General features: G+C 39.4%; 1 protein-coding gene across 4 annotated transcripts in view; it reads left to right on the top strand.

Moving 5' to 3' along the window:
- Positions 1 to 22,816, top strand: part of LOC121325426 (cGMP-dependent protein kinase 2) — a 101,466-nt gene that overhangs the window by 57,004 nt on the left and 21,646 nt on the right. For 2 of the 4 annotated variants that reach the window (XM_041267892.1, XM_041267891.1), the window contains exons 11-14: positions 7,843 to 7,848; positions 8,769 to 8,880; positions 13,026 to 13,162; positions 18,781 to 18,870. In XM_041267892.1, the coding sequence (XP_041123826.1) occupies positions 7,843 to 7,848; positions 8,769 to 8,880; positions 13,026 to 13,162; positions 18,781 to 18,870 (345 nt within the window). Of the gene's footprint in view, positions 1 to 7,842; positions 7,849 to 8,744; positions 8,881 to 13,025; positions 13,163 to 18,780; positions 18,871 to 22,816 lie in introns of all 4 variants that reach the window. The other 2 variants (XM_041267890.1, XM_041267889.1) reach the window with 2 other exon arrangements.

The raw sequence follows: 22,816 nt of genomic DNA, 5'->3' as shown, positions 1-22,816 counted from the left end.
GATCCCCCTATATGCTGAAAGTGTACCTGGCAACCATATCTACATGCCATGTCCCCATTGACTCAGTGTCCCCAGGCACTCATATACTAACGGCCCATTTTATGAAGGGCGTTCAGAGGTTACGTCCTATTAGAAAGGATGTCAGTGGTATTGAGGCTCTTACTAAGGCCCAGTTTGAGCCTATACATTCCATAGAGTTGAAATATCTCTCTATGCAGACAGCCTTTTAGCCATCACCTCCGCCAAGTGGGTTAGTGAGCTACAGGCTCTGTCAGAGCACAGTTCCTGTATGCGTGTTTGGAATGATGGAAAAAGGGTGTTGTTACACACAAACCCTGTTTTTCTCCCTATGGTGGTTACGGCTTTCCACTTGAATCAATCAGTGGAACTATAGGCTTTCCATCCCCCTCTGTTTCCTTCAAAGGAAATTCCTTTGGTTTGGGCTTTGTGGATTAGACAAGAGCACTGCATCAGTTTGACCAGCTCTTCGGCTGTCATGGTGAAAGGGCCCTGGGTCACGCCCTCTCGAAGCAGCGACTGTCCCACTGGATTGTGGACACAATTTTGACTGTGTGTACTAAGGAGGGTGGCCGCACACTCTACTAGAGGAGTATCTACGTCATGGGCCCTCTTTAAGGAGCCTGGTTGACTGATATTTGCACTGTGGCTAGATGGGCTACTATGCGTACATTCACCGGGTTCTAACAACTTAATGTGGTAGATCCTTCAATGCCATCATTAGGCACAAGAGTCCACAAAGATTAGTTTGGTGGTAGCGAGACGTCCCTCATCTGCTGTCCACACACACTGCCTCGCGACAGCTTTGATATACTTTCGCAAAAGTATTGTTGTTGGTCGTCTTCAAATTGAAATGGAATGATGGTTCCCTGAAATAGAAGATGACCAACAAACCTTGCAAGGTTGCATCACTCACATTTACATGTTCAATACAAAAGAGAATGTGATCTCCGCAGAGTGACTACTTATTCCCTCGGTAGGCGAGACCAAGGACGTCACTCCCCGGAGGGGCCTATCGGCAGATTTGACATAAAATGTTGTGAAAATACCTGAATTGTGGCAGGCATATCCCAAAAGTATTGTTGTTGGTCGTCTTCTCTTTCAGGGAACCGAGATTACATCCATACCCTATTGTTTCTTTATAGTAATACATTTACAGACGATAATCGATTGCTGAAAATGTAATTATTGTCCAACCGTAATTTTACTTTTTCAGCCCTACCCATGAAATCTCAAAAAGCATATTCATCAATAACATATATACATCACTATCCACATAACATAAATAAAGGTCTGATCAGTATTTTGCCCTATTTTGAATCATAATTTGGGAAACTAAACATGACTATATTGTCACTATATCTCATAAAACCTCTCAGCTACATGGCATAACAAAAATAGCAAACAAGTTACAACTTGGCAAAGTCTTTGAATTTCAGTAAACTGTATTCATACCTTCAGTAATGTCTTCTGCTGCTATCAGCATTAACTGTATCACATAAACACAGCATATCATGCTTCAGAGAAATCTTTCAGCGTGAAATGAAGGTATAGTTATGCACAACAAAAGGCCAATCGAATGTTAGCAGAAGCTGGGAAGAGGCGGTCGCCCTAGCAACAAGTACCAGCACCCACACTACAAATGGATTTCCAGAATATCGCATAATCTGTAAGAGCCAGAGGTGCCGTCACAGATAAAAAAAAAAGTGGGGTGGCCACTAGACTAATGTTGGACCAATAGACCTGTGCATAAAAACCCTTAATTTTGTATGTTGCAAACACAAGAGCAGCTCTTACTACAAGTAACATTCTATAAAGAGGTATTTAATATTTAAAATTGACCGTAACGCTCTTCATTTAAACTCTAATAATATCTGCAGGAATATATGTACTGACGTATATTCCTACTCAAACAACTTGCCTTAAAAATGGCATTTGTGCTGACTTAAAAAAAAAAAAAAACGATTAACAGCCAGATTGACTTAATGTTCCTTTCTTTTTACTCCAGTAAATGATGTGTTCCACACGTAAACTATTTGAACTCAAAGTTTGTGTTGAAAGAGTCATATTTCTAATACTAAAACGATAAGGAGAAACACACACAAGTAAATACTGCACTCTTGTTCCTGCGTCTCCAATGAATGCTACAATGTGCACATGTATTTTACTATCACTTTCATGTGTGATCGTCTTTTTCAAAATCAACCAATTGATAACCAATTTAATTTCCAATCAATACTCTGCAAACACAGTAAATGATATATTTTTTGAATGTATAGCTAGAAAAAATGTTTTAGCTTGTTTGCCAGATATCCATGATGTAATTAAGAAATAGAGATGGTTTAACAATAATAATTACAGCTTTAACACTAGAAGGACCAGAGATATACTCATACCTAGAAGCCCCGTAGCAGTCTTTCTGACGACTGTATTCAAAACACGGTAAAAAAAAGAAGTTAGATTTATATTTGATATTGGATTATCGGGTGGATTTTCGATATTCGCGCAAAATACTAATATTTCACCCAATGAAAGATTACTCCTTATGCTAAGGAATAATTTAAGCCATGTCTGTTTGATTTGCGAGTAAACAATCTCTAGTTATAAACATGAAAAAATATGCATTCATATTCACTTTACATTGTACAGTAGTTTACGCCATATAATGGTTCATAGCTCCTACATAAAAACTCTCAAATAACTATTATTTCACCTCATGAAAGATGTCATGTTAAGGAATAATTTAAGTCATGTCTCGTTGATTTGCGAGTTTAGCAATCTCTAGTTATGAACACAGAAATTAAGCATACATATTCACCATACATTGTACAGTAGGTTACGTCATATAATGGTTCATAGCTACTATATAAAAACTAGCAATACAATGCCATTTCACCTCTTGAAAGACTGCATGCTGAGGAATAATGTAATCCATGTTTCGGTGACTTGTGAGTTAGCAATCTCTAGTTATGTACACAGAAATTAAGCATTCATATTCACTTTTCATTGTACAGTAGGTTACGTCATATAATAGTTCATAGCTCCACATGAAAACTTGGAATAGGATGCTATTTTACACAGACATATTGCATTGTTATTAGTCTTGTTTTATGAACACGAAATATACAAGCTAAAAGTCATAGCCTGTGTCCCTTTTTTTTTAATGTTCAAATTCGCAAGCGAATATAATGTAGTGCCTTTGCAGCAAATGGACAAAATGCATTAATTCGTAATTCTTGGGGTGTGTGTGTGTGTGTACGTACAGTGGCTTCCAAAAATATTCACACCCCTGACCAATTTTATCATATTACTGAATTACAAATGGTACATTGCAATTTCGTTCTGTTCGATATTTTATTTTAAAACACTGAAACTCAGAATCAATTATTGTAAGGTGACATTGGTTTTATGTTGGGAAATATTTTTAAGAAAAATAAAAACTGAAATATCTTGCTTGCATAAATATTCAACCCCCACACATTAATATTTGGTAGAGCCACCTTTCGCTGCAATAACAGCTTTAAGTCTTTTGGGGTAAGTATCTACCAACTTTGCACACAGTGTCAGAGTGATTTTGGCCCATTCTTCTTGGCAGATTTGCTCCAGGTTGTTCAGGTTGGTTAGACGACGCTTGTGGACCACAATTTTCAAATAATGCCACAGATTCTCAATGGGATTGAGATCAGGACTTTGACTGGGCCACTGTAGGACATTCACCTTTTTGTTCTTGAGCCACTCCAATGTTGCTTTGGCCTTGTGCTTGGGATCATTGTCCTGCTGAAAGGTGAATTTCTTTCCAAGCTTCAGTTTTTTAGCGAACTGAAGCAGATTCTCTTGCAGTATTTTCCTGTATTTTGCTCCATCCATTCTTCCTTCAATTGTAACAAGATGCCCAGTCCGTGCTGATGAGAAGCATCCCCACAGCATGATGCTGCCACCACCTTACTTTACTGTAGGGATGGTGTGTCTTGAGGCATGGGCAGTGTTAGGTTTGCGCCACACATAGCGCTTTGAGTTTTGGCCAAAAAGCTCTATCTTAGTCTCATCTGACCACAAAACCTTTTCCCACATCGTACCTGGGTCACTCTCATGCTTTCTGGCAAACTGCAGACATGCTTTCAGATGGTACTTTTTGAGTAACGGCTTCTTTCTTGTCACCCTCCCATACAGGCCAGTGTTATGCAGAGCTCTTGATATGGTTGACTGGTGAACCATTACTCCACTCCCAGCCACTGAACTCTGTAACTCCTTCAAAGTGATTGTTGGCCTCTCTGTGGCTTCTCTCACAAGTCTCCTTCTTGTTTGAGTTCTGAGTTTTGAGGGACGGCCTTTTCTTGGCAGTGCCTAGGTGGTGTGATGTAGCTTCCACTTCCTGATTATTGATCCAACTGTGCTTACTGGGATATCCAAACACTTGGATATTATTTTGTACCCTTTCCCTAATCTGTGCATTTGTATTACTTTATCTCTAACTTCTGTAGAATGCTCTTTGGTCTTCATTTTCCTTCAGATTCACAGCCTTACCAATGATCCTTCAACAGCGGGGTTTTTATCCAGAAAATGTGACAGCAACTATAATGGTTCAAAGGTGAAGGCCAATGGTAACGTAATTGTGTCCTAGTTAGGGCAATTTCTTTCATCGGTGCAAACTGGGAGCTTCCACAGCGCAGGGGTTGAATACTTATGCAAGCAAGATATTTCAGTTTTTTATTTTTCTTAAAAATATTTCCCAACATAAAACCAATGTCACCTTACAATAATTGATTCTGAGTTTCAGTGTTTAAAAATAAAATATCAAACAGAACAAAATTTCAATGTACCATTTGTAATTCGTTAATATGAGAGAATTGGTCAGGGGTCTGAATACTTTTGCAAGCCACTGTATATACACTGAACAAAAATATAAACGCAACATGTAAAGTGTTGGTCTCATGTTTCATGAGCTGAAATAAAAGATGCCATAAATTTTCCATACTCACAAAAAGCTTCTTTCTCTAAAATTTTGTGCATAAATTTGTTTACATCCCTGTTAGTGAGCATTTCTCCATTGCCAAAATAATCCATACACCTGATAGGTGTGGCATATCAAGAAGCTGATTAAACAGCATGATGATTACACAGGTGCACCTTGTGCTAGAGACAATAAAAGGCCACTCTAAAATGTGCATTTTGTCACAAAACACAATGCCACAGACGTCTCAAGTTTTGAGGGAGCATGCAATTGGCATGCTGACTGCAGGAATGTCCATCAGAGCTGTTGCCAGAGAATTGAATGTTCATTTCTCTTCCGTAAGCCGCCTCCAACGTTGTTTTAGAGAATTTGGCAGTACGTCCAATCGGCCTCACAACCGCAGACCACGTGTAACCACGCCAGCCCAGGACCTCCACATCCAGCTTCTTCACCTGCGGGATCGTCTGAGACCAGCCACTCGGACAGCTGATGAAACTGTGGGTTTGCACAACCGAAGAATTTCTGCACAAACTGTCAGAAACCGTCTCATGGAAGCTCATCTGCGTGCTCGTCGTCCTCACCAGGGTCTTCACCTTACTGCAGTTCGGCATCGTAACCGACTGGCAACTGGCACGCTGGAGAAATGTGCTCTTCACGGATGAATCCCGGTTTCAACTGTACCGGGCAGATGGCAGACAGTGTGTATGGCATCGTGTGGTCAGTGGTTTGCTGATGTCAACGTTGTGAACAGAGTGCCCCATGGTGGCGGTGGGGTTATGGTATGGGCAGGCATAAGCTACGGACAATGAACACAATTGCATTTATCGATGGCAATATGAATGGACAAAGATACCGTGACGAGATCCTAAGGCCCACTGTCGTGCCATTCATCTGCCGCCATCACCTCATGTCACCAGACATGTCACCCATTGAGCATGTTTGGGATACTCTGGATCGACGTGTACGACAGCGTGTTCCAGTTCCCACCAATATCCAGCATCTTCGCACAGCCATTGAAGAGGAGTGGGACAACATTCCACAGGCCACAATCAACAGCCTGATCAACTCTATGCGAAGGAGATGTGCCGCGCTGCATGAGGCAAATGGTGGTCACACCAGAAACTGACTGGTTTTCTGATCCACGCCCCTACCTTTTTTTTTTTATGGTATCTGTGACCAACAGATGAATATCTGTATTCCCAGTCATGTGAAATCCATAGATTAGGGCACAATGAATGTATTTCAATTGACTGATTTCCTTATATGAACTGTAACTGTGTGTGTGTGTGTGTGTGTGTGTGTGTGTGTGTGTGTGTGTGTGTGTGTGTGTGTGTATATATATATATATATATATATATATATATATATATATATATATATATATATATATATATATATATATAATGGCTGACTGACATTCAAATTACATTCTCTAAAGATTGGGTAAAGTATTTATCTTGTTAGTTCAATAGACCCTGGCTAGAAGATCTGGGACCGATCGTCTAGACGTCTGACGAAGCTTGCATTTTAAGAAAACTGAGGGTAGAATGAGAGAAAGAATGCTAGGAAGAACCCAGCTTCATACAAGTGAAAAATATTTTTATATCTTAATAGAATACATTAAATTTAAAGGGAGTATATATATATATATATATATATATATATATATATATATATATATATATATATATATATATATATATATATATATATGCACATACTTTTGGTATTGCTTCCTCTCATTAAAGAACTACAGCTACCAGAGCATCCCTCCTGTGGTTTATACAGCAAGAAAAGCATCGTCATTAACAAAAACAATACTACTAGGACTACTACTAGAAGAAGAAGAAGAAGAAGAAGATGAAGAAGAAGAAGAAGAAGAAGAAGAAGAAGAAGAAGAAGAAGAAGAAGAAGAAGAAGAAGAAGAAGAAAAGGATCCAGGTTTTGCTTTGAAATGTGATGATTTTCCTGTAACTAAACAAACAAAAGGTTTTCTAAAATGTAGAGATTTTTTATAGAAATGGCATGTTTGTTGATGTCATCTTTCATTAGGTGAAATGGCATTATATTGCGAGTTCTTATGTAGGAGCTATGAACCATTAGATCACGTAACCTATTGTACAATGTATAGTGAATATGAGTGCGTATTTTCGCATGTTCATAACTAGAGATTGCTAACTCGCATATCAACGAGACATGGCTTAAATTACTCCTTAGCAAAGCATCTTTCATTGGCTGAATATTAGTGTTTTGTGTGAATATCCACCCAAATATCCAATATCAACCTAACTTCACCGGGGTCTGTAAATGTAATTAATGTAATTCTTTTGGATGTAATTCTTTTAAAAAAAAAAAAAATTATTACGTACGCCACAAACATCCAAACAACTGAACCATTATTATATTATATATATTACAAATCAAAACTAAATGTAAATAAATATCTAAACAGACATCAGTTTACAGCATACAGCAGCCGTCAAAGTGATTGCTCCCAGAGCTTTTAGGTATAATGTAATACTGGCAAAATTGACATTTTAAAACCAAAAACCGCCAAAAGGACCGCCGCTGTCCTTCTAGTGTTAAAGGAAGTACACAGAAAGAAACATCGAAAAACTTGTTACATAGCTTTCTAAAGTAGGTTATTTGATAAAAAATTGAAAAGTTTCATTTTATACAAAACTGCACGCACGTATTTAAATAAACAGATTACCGCAGGCTTGTTTCTTAACAGAAAACCAAACGTGGTCATGCAAACCCTTACATGCTACTTTCTCTCACATGGCCCCCCTGGTCCCCCTGGTGGCGGCACCCCTGGTAAGAGCATTCATCAAAACGGTGTGATATAGCACCTTCTAGGCCAGGTGAACTAGATCACAGTTTTCAGGGAAAAGAAATCAAGTCACAGAAACATTGTCTCAGAGTTCAACTGCTGACTGTCTGTTTTTTCAAAAGAAAATACATTTTACATTTGGCTTCTGACCCTTTAAGGAACAAAACAAAAACCTCCCTCTGGGAGAAATAACCTAATCTTATGAAGAGGTAATTTCTCCTTAACTATGTCTTATACTAACTGTGGAGGAAGGCTAAGTCCTTTTACCCCCGTCACATTTTTAAATGAGCACAACGCAATACAAAACAGCACAACACAATAGAGTACAAAACAGCACAGCACAATACAAAACAGCACAACACAGTTGTTTGCAATCCCTGGTAGTCCCTGTAATGGGTTGGCACCTCTGCTAACTTAATTAATTTGTTGAGTACAGGCAGAGATGATTAGAAGAGCTAACAACCAGACCTGAAACTATTTCATTAATTAGCTCAGCCAAACTTTCCAACTGCCCTCAAACTAAAGCCAGAATTGACAACCTTCATTTCCCCCAGGGTTCTTCAGTATGAAGTATATTCCATCCCAAACAGAAAATATGACAATGACTATAATCCATTTCTGTAGCCTTCCTGTAGAATTCCATGACCAAGGAGCCCAGTAACTAACTTTTGATATCTTCAATCAAATGCAATTTTAGTCTCCTAAATACATTTGAGCTGGGACTTGAAAAAGTTCTCCATGAAAATAAAACAAAACAGCAACAAAAAACGCAAATTAATTTTGTTGTTATTTAAAGCTCAAAGCTGTGCTGGTTTCCCATAGAAGTAACAATAGAGCAGGCTGGTCAAAGACTTTAATGGGCACTCTTCACCTGGTTGTTGTTGTTTTCATGGGCTTGTCTTTGTCTGATGGGCCTCCCTCTCTCTCCTGCCCTGCCCCCAGGCCCCTGTCTCCACTGGTGGACAGTGAGGTCGCCAGGCTGAGGGAGAAGATCAGCCCCTTTGCCACGGACACTCCCTTCCAGCACCTGGAGATCATCGCCACACTGGGCATGGGAGGCTTTGGCCGCGTGGAGCTGGTGAGGGAGTATTGCTTATCTGCTTCATGCAGGGGCACCTTATAAAAAATATTTCATCTAATTGATATGCAATTACCCATTTATTGGAGTTCAATCCCGTGTTAACAAACAATAGTGGTGCTTGTGTGTATCCACTAGGGCAGACTCTTCAAATAATCCCCTTTAACATACCTTACGTTGGCAGGTATTTTAGCTATGAAACAGGAAAATTCCCATCATTTACAATCTACACATTATTAAATACCAATCAAAAGTAATAAGAAACTGTCTGGCAGTATGAGCTAATATACAGTTATCTATAGCTTGTCAGAACCACATTTATTCAAACACATTTTATCTGCAATTTTATCTTGCTCAATTTGCTAAACAAATTCAGATTCATGATTTAAGTGATTGGATCTTGACTCACAGAACATGGAATTTAATTGGACACAAGCATTTTAATATGAGTCAAATGTCGAATGTATTTATTCAACCATGTGTGGCAAAGTGGTTAACTGTGTGCAGGTGCAGGAGTGATTAATGAACAGACAGACAGCGGTAATCCAGGTGCAGTAGTGTTTATTTATACAATCCAATTGGTCTGATGACCCAAATACAGCAAATAATGTTAACAAGCAATACAGCGACGTGTATTGCTTTGTTGTAACCCGTGAGTTGGTCCCGAAATAATAACAGTTCTGTACTTAAACACCCACACGAAACACAAAACACACATACAAGTCCACAGTGCGTGGTGCGTGCTAAAGTGCTTGTGGTGCATTTACAGTTTATTTGTGACACAGTACAGTGATGTCCGGGTAAGTGCTGGCCTTTGGCAACAGCTCCGGATCGTTCAGCCGTCTAATAATAACAAACAGTGTAATTTTTAAAACAAAACAAACACTCATGATAACAATTCTCCTGTTCTCCTTCTGGTTCACCGTTAACCAAACAAAGGAACAGATCACATTGCTTCATCCCCTTTTGTACCATCAATCATGACCCCTTGGTTAACAAGTGCAACAGCTCCTCCAATCCATGGCTGCCTGTGACAGAAATACAATGAACCTTGGTTGTAAATCTCCCTGAAGACCTGTGAGTTTGCTAAGCAAGGACAGAGTTTTTATGGACGGGCTGACTTGACAGTTCTTTCCCCAGGTCGGGAAGTTGGTCAGTCTGGAAAAAGGAGAGACTCCATTGCAAGAACATGTTGACCTGGAAAGGAAGCAATTTTGTAGCCACAGATTGTAAAGGCAGCTGCATTCGTTTACCAAGGGGTCATGCGTGACAGCATGTAAGGGGGGCGGAGAATCGTAATATGTTCCTTCGCATTGGTTTGTATAAAGCCAGAAGGACAGTAAAAGTATGTTGGTATTGAAAATCTTGAGTATTGTGTTTTTGTTTGATTGTAATTGGCTCGTCTTTTCTTGCAAGTTACCAGACAGTTAACACAGTACCGGAGCTGTCACCAGGGGCAACACGAAACCAGACAACACTGCACCTTTGTCACAAATTAAACTGTATTTGCACCACTAGCACTAATTCATACACAAACAGACATGTGTTTTGTGTGGGTGTGTAATAAAAACTGAATTTTTATTTGCGTGTCAACACAGGGATTATAAATGAAGTAATACACTCAGCTGTATTACTGACCTCCATTATTATTTACTGATTGTTTTGCCATCAGGCACTAGACTTAAAAATAAATAAAACAAACCTTTTCACCTGGATTACAATTGTCTGTCCATTCTTTAGTCACCTGTATCTGCACACAATCAACCACTTTTCCACGCTGCCACATTGTTTCCCTTCCGGTACCCTTAGTGTACCGGAGCTCCGCTCCCATTCTAGATGACCAACTTCCGCTAACACAGGAACGAATTGTCTAGCCATCCAGTCCGGGGCACTCTGTTCCCTTTACACAGCACCCTCACAGGTCACCAAGAATCATTTTGTCTTTGTCACACCATGCTAGAGACCTTGAGATACACATCTAATTTTCAAGCAGGCCCTGGCTATAGAAGATAGCAAGAGTCACTGAAACTGTTGAATTAGTTTCCTACTCAAACAAAAATTGACATAAAAAGACAGCTATGTAAAGCATTTGAATAATAAAGATGCTGTGTCATTTCTATAACATATCTGTTGACTTCAAGACATGAGATATATATACATCATACAGGGAATTATTAAAATGACCTAACCCTATCTGTAACCCTAAATATAACCCCTTTCTGCAACCATAAGCCAATAGCATCATATTTGAATTATCCATAATTAGGGCTGTATTTTTGTCATGGTAAACAGGTATTTCAAGATATTTCATGATTAAATATAATATTTAATAAAGTAGAAAAAAATAGTCTTATCACATTACAAATTGATTTTTCTCAAGCTTTATTATACAAAAAATGCTCCTAAACATTTAAAAAGCTTTCCTTAAAAAGAATAAATGCTAAATTGTAGAATATTCAATTTTTTATGTCTGTCTTTTAGGCATTCTGTTGTCATCATCAGTGAATTATCAGACAAAATAAAAACATAAATAAATGTAAAAAATAACAACAGATGCGAGAAATGTTCGCTTCTTGTATTGGACAGAGAAATCTTTAGTAGACATATTTCCAATCTTTGATGCCACTGGTGTCTTTTTCGTTGAACACATTTTAAAGAAATTGTGCTGCTCTATGCTCTATGGAGTGTGTTCAATCATTTACCAGAAGCATACTAAACCGGTTGCTAGGTTCCTAAATGTAGTGTCACAGGTAAGGAAACCTTCAATAAGGAAACCGTTGCTGTATTTATTTTTAAGTAATAAAGAATATGTTACTTACATTGTTCCATCAAAAATGGGAATTTTCACAGGGGGACTACATATTACACGACAAAGGGTACATTTCATGGGAATCGTGAAATCCATGAAAATCATGTAAAATACAGCTTTATCTATAATTATTAGTAGTTTAGAAGTGTAAATAGTGTTTTCAGCACACAGAATCCGATGAATGAATGAATGAATGGCAATGAATGAATGATGAGGATTGCAATTGCAGTTGATTTATGAATTGAGAGGGTGCTCAGGGCCCGATGACTGAGAGGACATTCTGGGCCGGAGTGAAAGATAAATTTGGCTGGAGGCCTCGTCCATTGGTGCCCGACGGCTACCTGCGCGAGGCACATAAACAGTTACGTGCATCTCAGTGCCTCAGATAGGAATGGCTATGGGCCACCTGCCCCAAAAAGATGAGGTCACCAAACCATGAATGAAGAATAATAATAATAAAAAATGAACGCACCCCACAGTGGTGAGATAAATTTGGCTGGAGGCCTCATCCATGGGTGCCTCAGGGGCTACCTGTGTGAGGCCGGCTGGAAAAACACGAACATTTAAATGCATCCAAAAGGACGAGGCCGCCAAACCATGAATGAATAATAATAAATAATTAACGCACTCCACAAAGGCACCCTGCCACTTATCTCCCAAATATTGAATTTAATGAAAATCAGCAGCTGAGACATAGCCCGTCCCCCAGAGCATGACTACGCCCGGGAGAGAGAGCCCAGTCTCTCCAGCCCGACCACTCACCCTGCAGAACTAAATATGAACTGCTCAGCACTCAGGTATAGAAAACCCCCCCTACTCACAGATTTTTTATTTTTTTAGGGGGAAACCTCAGGAAATACATGGCTGAGGGCAGCCCTTCCTCTAGGCTCTAAGTTGTCAACTCCCATTTTGGCTTCCCAGCGCTTTGAGCAGCAATCAAAAAGTGACATGAAAGAATAACACACAGAGCTTTCATGCGCTTGCTGATGATGTATTGGTTGGGGGCAGATTCTCTATTGCAGAAAAGCAACCAAGTTTACAGTTTTATCTTTCAGTCAGTAATTGCACTAATAACAATTTGGAGTAAATATCTTTGCGTTTCCAGCACATAGTAAGTTATTTGGTTCCCGGAAGCAACTGACATTTTTTATTGTATAGAGCGGTATCTGAAATATCTGCATATCCCGTGGTTAGAAAATCGATTTAGAAATCACTTGTTTCTCATTCTGACAGATCCTGTTAGAGTGGAGGATCAGGAATCAACAGTTTAAATCAATACTGTTATAGTTCAGAAACTACAAGCAAAGCTGCTGATTGCTGTTGATCTGTGTTGTAGGTGAAGCTGAGAGATGAAGACACAGCCTTTGCACTGAAGTGCATCAAAAAGAAGCACATCGTGGACTCGCGGCAGCAGGAGCACATCTACTCTGAGAAGAACATCCTGCAGCAGAGTAGCTCCCCGTTCATCATCAAGTGAGTCATTACAGTGGGCAGAGCAGAAGTTACTGGTACTGGTACCAGGGTCACAGTGCTAAACCCCAATCTTAGTGGCACACAGAAAGGATCAGACAGTCATAACATTTATTGTACAGTGATTTTTATCATTTTGAAGTCCTAATGTGTAGCATTCACTGATTAATAATGCAACCCCTTACTGCTAAACATTTCTACAAGGCCCCTCCTGATTCTAACAGCCACCACTGATAAACACTGCAACCCCCTTACTGCTAAACATTACTATGAGGCCCCTTCTGATTCTAACAGCCATGGGCACTCTGGAGCTCTGTCTGGGATGTCAGGGAGGGCCCAGCTCTGTCACTTTCTAGCTTGTCCTCTGAATAATTGCATGTTTGTATTAATTTGGTTGGTTCTTAATGTGCTTTATCATTCCGCTCTGTGTTTTACCATGCTTGCCTATGGTTTTTACCATGGCAAACATGTATTTAAAAGCAAATGCCTGCATACACTAATAATGAGAGGAGCTGTTTGTTACCGAAATGTTATGCTTTTAGACAGTGCTGATAATACTGCATGTTTGAAATGATACCGGTAATAAAAACATTATGCCATGCACTTATATGGAAAATAATTAGGTCTTGAGTGCGTTGTACTGTACCTTGTTAAAATTCAAAAGTGCTAATTAGAACTGTCCCGTTATAAATCAGAATTATCCTATTTGCTTAACAATGCTGCTGTCTTTTATTATACACTGATTTGGATGTACACTTTGCACAAATCAAACAGAAAAGCTCTTTAGAATATAAAAGTGACCCGCCTCCCTTTGCAGCCCTTAATTCCCTGAGTACTTGTCTATACTGATTGTTGCAGCAGTTTATAATTGTCATTTTGTCCAAATGCATGAATTAAACATTTTAACACACAATGAGTGAAGGAGCTATTGTGAAAGAAAATGGGGATACTCAGTATCTTTATACTACTAAAAGGCTCAAGACAAATGCAAAGTGAGAGCCTGTTCTTATTTTATAAAACGTTACTGTGCAGTGTAAGTTTGTTTAAAGTAAGTGGAACGTTTCCATATACACATGCATGTTGTACACACGTGGACTCCTCCACATTCATGTTATAGTGTATTGTAAAAAAGGAGTCTTGTGGCTCTGTTGATTGATTACAACATTTAAACGTTTAAACTTTAAGTGATTTAAACAGACTCTAACATGTCTAATAAGAAGTGAGTCTGAAGATGTACCCAGATTTTAAGGAAGGTCATCATTGGTTCTTACACAGAAAGTATGATGCTTCAGCTGCTCAAGCTCAAGAGCTGGCAACAATATGTTGCCAGGGAGCCAGAGAGCATTTTAACAACACCTCCGCCGTGTTGGTTCTTAGAGGGTGAAGATTGTTAGTCCGGTCTGTGACATTTTCTAGACAAAGGCATCTGCAAACACAAATATCCCACCCTACCAAACAGCCATTGCATTATCTAGTTTATAATAAGCAAATGACCTCTGGCTGTTTGCATTTTGGGGGACAGGCGGGAGTAGATGGAAGTTTTGTTTGAACAGCTGCTGCCTATGGGTAAGAACAATGGGATGTGGCATTTGATGTCTATGAGCTTGATTTCCACTGCTTCCAGTCTGCATTATTTGCCTGTGAGGTGTAATGAGTGGGTGGCTCTGCCACCCAGCTTCTCATTCCTGAATCATAACTCACGAGGTCATAAGTGAAATGAGATAACTGAAACAGCAACAGATCTTAATACTGTCAGTTAAAATGAAGCAAAAAAGATGTGTTATGTTATAAACATTTTTGTTGTGTTACGAAAAGTTAGAGCGTATATATTTTAAGTTGTGACATCCTGCAATGCAAATACATTCTATTGCTAAAAATACTATGCATTATTGAAACAAACTCTAAAAACCAATTATTTTAAGATGGAAGCAAACTTTGATCTAAATTATTACTTGCATGATGATTTTTTTTAATAGAGGAATTTCAAGAAGATTCATGTACATTGTCTGAAGACTGCATCTCTGCACCTAGCTGTCAAGTAGCTAAAGCTCTGTACTGCCAACTCCATACTGCATTGTAAAGCTCTATCTTCAAAAAAGTTAGAGAAGCTACAGAACATTCTTTCTAAAGCACCCTTTGACATGAGATGTACAGTGCCTATAAAAAGTCTACACACCCTTAAACTTTTTTCAGATTTTGTTGTATCAGTGCCTCAGAGTTTCATGCATTTAAATGAGGTTTTTTTCTACTTATCTACACACCATACTCCACACTGTTGAGGGGAAAAAAGTTTTTATTGAGAAAAAAATTGTATATTAAAAATACAAAACTGAAAGATTATAATTGGATAAGTCTCCACTAGGTATGAGCACGAGTACACGAATACTGAGTACTCGCCAAGGACATGGTATTCGTTAACATATGGAGTAATCATTTTAGTTTTAGTTTTTTGTTTTTTTTTAGATTTACAACAATATGCTGGATTAATTTCATAAGCTTCGTAAAATAAAACATAAAAAGCGTGATGTCAATGTGGTATTGTGAAATACAAAGGTAGACCATGAAATTTGAATGCTTACATCAACAATAGAATTTTTAATGCAGTTTTTGCAACTGCATGTTATTCAGATTTGGGGGAGAGACTGTTCTAATGCTGAAATCACGTGGTTCACTACAGGCAGAATGGCGACCAGAGGTAGGTCTAGCGATGTATGGAAATATTTTGAACAAATTAATGACTGAAATGTGCAGTGCTTCTGCACTAGATCCCGTCATAAGCATCTCCATTGTTTGGAGCCAGCACTCTGCCTGAGCATCCGAGAGAGACTGGCCGAACTGCACGTCAGGGTTCCTGAACCGAACACCACCAGAGCTGATGCCCAGACAGAAGTGACAAGCCACAATGACACACCCACAGCAAGCTCTCACATCACAAGCGCCGCAGCGCTCAACACACTCTTTGGGGAGGATTATTGCTTTGCCGACTCCAATGCCAATCAGAACGAGATTGAGCAATATTTCACTGAGCCATGCATCCCACACGATCAAACGAATAAAAAAATATTTATTTCACTCAGATTTCAGTTACTGAAATAACTTATTTATGTTAACTTTTACCGGTTTCAATAAAAACAGTTTAATTGTGCAATAGGCTAAAGTGATCCTCCGTTCTCATGTTTAATAAATTATTCGCACTAAATTGCACTTGTTTTCGTTGTTGACTCGTGTATGAAATGGCAAACCTTAGCCATTACAATCTGTCATGGTTAATAAGACTTATATCATGGCTGACGTTAGGATAATTTATATAAATGTGCATGCATTAAATATTCTCAAGAGTACTCATGTACTCAATAATAATATCATGAGAGTACTCGAACAGTGAAATAATTCCAAATGCCCATCCCTAGTCTCCACCCCCCTGAGTTAATACTTGGTGGAAGCAACTTTGGCAGCAATTACAGTTGTGAGTCTGTTGGGATAGGTCTCTAACAACTTTGCTTATCTAGATTTGGTAATATTTGACCATTCTTCTTTACAAAACTGTTCAAGCTCTGTCAAGTTCCTTGGGGAGCGTTGATGGACAGCAATCTTCAAGTCATGCCACAACTTTTCAATTGGATTTAGGTCAGGGCTCTGACTAGGTGTCACAAAGACGACCAGAGTGGGGGACGTCAAACCAGAAACAGGAACCAGTAAATAAACGACATAGAGGTGGAGTTTGGTGGAGCTGAGCGAATGGTCTCGCTCAGCATTTAATAGTGCACAGACAGACAGAAAATAAAAGGTTGCAAAGACAAACAAGACACAGCACTGGTAGCCAAAATAAACAGACAAACATAACGGACTAACACTAAACAAACACGGTGAGCTAATATTTTACTTATTATTACTATTATTATTATTATTATTATTACCTCCGTCTCCAATCCTGTTCTCCACTCACCGAACACACAACCCCAAGTGAGAGAAAACATGCAGCTTTTATGCAGCTGTACCAAGACTCGATTGCTAATCAATCATTCAATTGGAGTCGCAGTAAAACTGCACGTGAATTAATAAAGTGCAATTCCTTGTGCTCACATATTATTACATTTTATTTGCACTTGAAGTGCTGTGCTATCCTCGTGCCTAAATACAAATATATATTTTAAACACTCATGTTACTCAGACCCATTTATATCCTGTGTACCAATGACTATACACCAACATTACACACAACATACAACACAAAATACACACAGGGGCGGGCACTTTGCCACACTGGGCCACTCAAGGACATTTACCTTTTTGTTCCTTAGCCACTCCAGTGTAGCTTTGGCTGTGTGCTTTGGGTCATTGTCATGCTGAAAGGTGAACTTCCATCCCAGTTTCAGCTTTCTTGCAGAGAGCAGCAGGTTTTCCTCAAAGACTTCTCTGCGCTTTGCTCCATTCATTTTCCCTTCTAATCTGACAAGTGCCCCAGACCCTGCCAATGAGAAACATCCCCATAACATGACGCTGCCACCACCACGCTTCACAGTAGGAATGGTGTTCTTTGGGTGATGTGCTGTGTTGGGTTTGCGCCAAACATAACACTCTGCATTTAGGCCAAAAAGTTCCATTTTAGTTTCGTCAGATGACAAAACTTTTTGTCCACATGGCTACAGAATCTCCTGCATGTTTTTTTGCATACTTCAAATGGGATTCATGGTGGGCTTTCTTGAGTAATGGCTTCCTTATTGCCACCCTACCATACAGGACAGATTTGTGGAGTGCTTGGGATATTGTTGTCACATGCACACTTTGACCAGTCTTGGCCATAAAAGCCTGTAGCTCTTGCAAAGTTGCCATTGACCTCTTGGTAGCCTGTCTGATCAGTCTCTTTCTTGCTTGTTCATCCAGTTTGGAGGGACAGCTTGATCTAGGCAGGGTCTTGGTGGTGCCATACACTTTCCACTTCTTAATAATCGTTTTGACCGTGGTCCAAGGGATGTTCAAGGCCTTTGATATTTTTTTTTATACCCATATCCTATCTGTGCCTTTTAACATCTTTGTCCTGGAGTTCATTTGAAAGCTCTTTGGTGCTCATGGTTGAGTCTTTGCTTTGAAGTGCACTACCCAGCAGAGGGAACCTACACGAACTGCTGAATTTATCCTGAAATCATGTGAATCACTACAATTTAACACATATGAAGGCCACTTAACTTGGTGTGTGAATTTGAATCCGAGCTAATTTAGGATTGCTATTACAAGGGGGGTGGACACTCATCCAGCCAAGCTATTTTAGTTTTTATTTTTAATTAATTTCCTACAAATTTCTAGATTATTTTTTTCATTTGGATGTTGTGGGGTAGGATATATAGATAAATTAAAAAATATATATTTTAATGCATTTTAATTCCAGACTATAAGGCAACAAAAGGTGAACAATTTTAAAGAGGGTGTAGACTTTCTATAGGCACTGTATTTGCTCATACAACTGACCAGACCAACCACAGATAGATAGAAAACTCGACCACATCAGGCTGCTATGGTTCAAGCTGAGGTGCAGTTAGTGCAGTGGAAACACAGCACTATGAGTTGCATTAGAAGTTCTACTGTTTGATTGTTTGTTTCTCTCCCACCCACCCCCCCACCAGGATGTTCCGGACTTTTCGGGACAACAAGTACGTGTACATGCTGCTGGAGGCGTGTCTCGGAGGAGAGCTATGGAGTATCTTGAGGGACATGTGAGTGTGAGTTCTCACTGCAGCCTGCTGGCTGCCCATCACTACTGTGCTTCTTCTGCATTGCTGTGGGATTGGCATTCATGTAGCGATTTGGTTTTACATTCCAATACCTATGCAGACAAGCACAGAAACACACATGGCCCCATTTCAAAGCAAGTGGAAAGGTGTAATAAAACAATTCAAGTGCAGGGTCTTTTTTTCTATTGAGTCCTTTTATATAATATTATATTTGATAAAATGAATTGTACCATTAATAGTCATTTAAAATGGGCGCTGATGATTCTGAATTCTTGGATGGGATTTATGAAACACACACAATGGCATAAACATGCAATTAATACGTGATTTGCGAGGGCAATGTCTCTGTTCGCTTCAGCCCTTGAGACATATGTAATTCTGTATATGCATATGTAATTCTGGGGCATTTCTGAATGAAACCGCTAAAATTGGGAGGGGATTTTGCAAATGAAGTCTATTATTCTATATAATCGCGGTCATCGTATTTGCGTGATTATTTTAAGAACTCTGAAAAGTAGGTGTTAATTTGAGGCAGTCAGAAAGCAGGCTATATAAAAGGTAAGGTGATGTGGGAGACTTGTCTGCAGCAAGAAGGAGACATCGATTATTTCTGCCTACTAGCAGTAGTAACCAGCAAACAAAAGAAAATGTTCAAACAAAGGAGAAATGCTAACTGAAATGTGGAGAGACTAAACAAATAAACAACAAAGTAAAATGATCCAGGTTCTGGGTGGCTGCTCTCGTCTTCCTGGCTGTTCTGGTGTCCGGCCTCCTGGTTGCTGTCTCCCTTCTAAAGCAGTTTGTTCAGGTCTGCTGAAGTTACAGTTAGTTAAACAGTTAAAAATCCCACAGCACCTCTCCCATGCTCCTCTGTAGCTTCAAAAAACCAGCCTTGACTGCTACAACACGGACCCCTTTATGTGCCGCGGAATGCCCCCTAATCAGTGGAACACTCCAATCAGCGATCGGCATTTTAATTCCGTATTGTTACCCTCAACAAAGATGGCGACCGTCATTTCGGTACTTCTGCCCCAAAAGTAGACCTGCCACGTCACACAATCTCTGCTGTGGCCTACTAGGCTGGCTCACAGCCCCCTCGTGGTTGCGAGGGTGGATTACAGCACGGGATCGCTTTACCTCGTCACAGATGTGGTTAGTTAAAACACACCCACACTATGTGATAGAGACAGATAAAGCAGAATATCATACTGCTATAATCTCTATGGAACTGTAAGCATGTTTGCTAGTACTACTCATGTTCCACTGAGCTCAGTGGTTCTTGTTAATTCTACATTTGTGTCATTTGCTAATCTATTTTCTGAAACAAGTTGTGTGTACAGTACTGTAGTGACTGCATCTTCCTTACAGGGAGAGGAAAGCAAACAGGTGTGTTCAAGAAATGTGTAGCTAGGATTTTCCTTTCTGTGGTTTATCATCTTCTGATATTCATGATGTAAAGTAATTGAGATGGTTTATTAATGGTAATGAAGATTAATGCATAGTTGTAAAATAAATAAGGGTGTTTAAAGTATTAAAGGTGCCCCTATCAAAACCTGCATAATTGTTTTAAATGATACGCAGTTTGAATATGCATTTGCGATGTAGGTTGTCAAAAGAAAAATAAAAAGATTTTGAAGTTTGAGAAGTTTCTGTAGCCCTGAGAACGTTCTGTTGACTGGCATGGTCCCCCCCTTTGCCTGTGTGAAAGGGTTATGACCAGGGGTGAAAGTAAGCCGGTTTCAGTGCCTAGTATGCAGTATGCTGCCAACAAAACATTGTGTTATTAAGGTTAAGGATGTAATATGTGAATGCAAAGGTAAATGGATTTAATAATATTAATAACAAAAAATAGGAATTATAACTTTAACAAATCAAAAGGTTTTAATTTACTGTACATTTAAAAATAAAAAAAACTAAATGCGCTGCTTCACTCCCAGTCAGGTGGTATGCGTTCATGTGATTTAAAATGTTGCCATGGCTAATGCCTTTGTTTCTTGTCAAGTCAGTCACTTTGCAATGAAGTGTAGTAGTTTGTTAAAAAAAAAATTGAACAACAAATGCTGCAAAAGAAAGTTGAAGTTCAACAGACCTTAACTAGTCTTTTTAAATGTAAAAGTGAGGAAGTAGGGGAATGCCAATCAAAAAAACTAACAAGAACCGAAGACACAGAAAATCATCTGAACGAAAACCCTGCTATTGTTTTACCTTCGTCGACATCAAGTGAGCCAAAGCCCAGAATGGAGACGAAGGAGCTGAATTGGTGGCTAAGTCTACTATTGAGACTGTAACTCAACAATACCATGCTGTGTGGTAAAAAATGCAATTTGACAAGTTCAAAAGAAAAAATAAACAATTGGCTGTTTGCTTCAGATGGCAAACTTGGATGTACAATATTAGTATGTGATGAACTGTGACAGGCTGGTGAGTGGATAGAGGCCCAGTGATAGACTGCAGTTCAAAAAAATAATACTTTTATTATAAATAAATACAAAATAAAAGGGCACAAGGGCCAAAACAAAGACATTCAAACACATATAACAAAGCAAAACTTACAAAATAAAGGTTTCCAGGCTGGGCGATGCCTTCACTGGACCAGAAGATTCATAAAAACACAAAACAGCAAACCAGAAAAAAAAGATACCCTTCTCAGTCTGAATGCTAAAAGTGAAGAAGCAGCATTTGAAACTACCGCTCGTGTATTCCGCACAGTTTAATACATTGCCAAAATAATTCATCCACTCAGTGACCGTAAGAGCCTCATTGACCTACAGAAAATCAATGGGATAGAAATGGAGCGATTAGTTACTGTTCTTAATTCCATTCTAACCTAACAAAATGTTTTTAAATCAAACTAAAATGGACTCATTTTATTTTCTATTGTAGCTTTTAGTATTAATGTGAATCAAATGTTTAATCTTCAGTCCACATAATTTAACAGTGTTTTACATTACTGGTCAACATTACCAGTAAGACATTAAAGTTACTTTCACCGCTAAAGTTACATTAAAGTTACTTTGACGGTATTTTTATGCTATGTGAATGGGTATTTTAAAGATTTTTAAATGTCTCTGAGACGGCTCATTAGCACATTTGTGTGTGAAAGTGGTATTGGACACAGTGCCAGCATTTCAAGTAACAGCCACACAATTCCCGCTTCAGCCAAGCCTACACTATTCTGATGCGCGGCACATTCACTTCATTTAAGCACTCCTGCACACATTTAGATGCACAGGAGCAGTTTTCAACACTCTGCAGTTAATACATAGCCCGCATGGGAAAGAGCCCTCTCTGACTGTCTATCACTAAGCATATATAAAAAAGCTGCCCTATCAGGGCCTTGCTGTGAGGGGGAAGTCCCTCCCACCTCCTACTGAAGAGGGGCATCCTCACAATAACATATCGCTATTTTCTCTCTTACTTCACTGAGACAGGTCACAGATTGCTTTGTGCTTTCTTGGCTGAATTTGACTGATTTGTTGGTTTCGACCTTCAAATTTATTAACGTCCATGGTAAAATCACGCTTTCGACCATTACTGAGAGTGCTCTTGCCTGATTCTCCCATCAGTTTACTGACTAGAGCTGGTTTCGACCCCTCTTGGGAGCTTGGCGAGCAGCCATTACTCTTTTTCACTATATGAGGCCTTGTGTAGTTTGATATAGCGTGTCGGGAGCTGCTGTTGTGCTGTAAGTAGACCCAGCGGGCTTGCGCCGTTGTCCTCTCGCCTTTTTAATCGGCCACAGCGACCATAAAAAAAAAAAAAAACAGCTCAGGCTCCCCTAGTGTGGCTGCGCTTGCCCTCGGTGACCACGCTGACTGAATTGGCTGCATAGCCCGGCATCGACCGCGGTTCTTCCCGCCAACTTCAAGTATTGGGACAGCGGCTAACCATCTCGCCACCCGTGTAACCATCTTCAGCGCTACCTCCA

Source organism: Polyodon spathula, chromosome 13, assembly GCF_017654505.1.
Source record: "Polyodon spathula isolate WHYD16114869_AA chromosome 13, ASM1765450v1, whole genome shotgun sequence".
Lineage (NCBI taxonomy): Eukaryota > Metazoa > Chordata > Actinopteri > Acipenseriformes > Polyodontidae > Polyodon > Polyodon spathula.
This window is presented reverse-complemented; position numbering and strand designations above follow the sequence as displayed.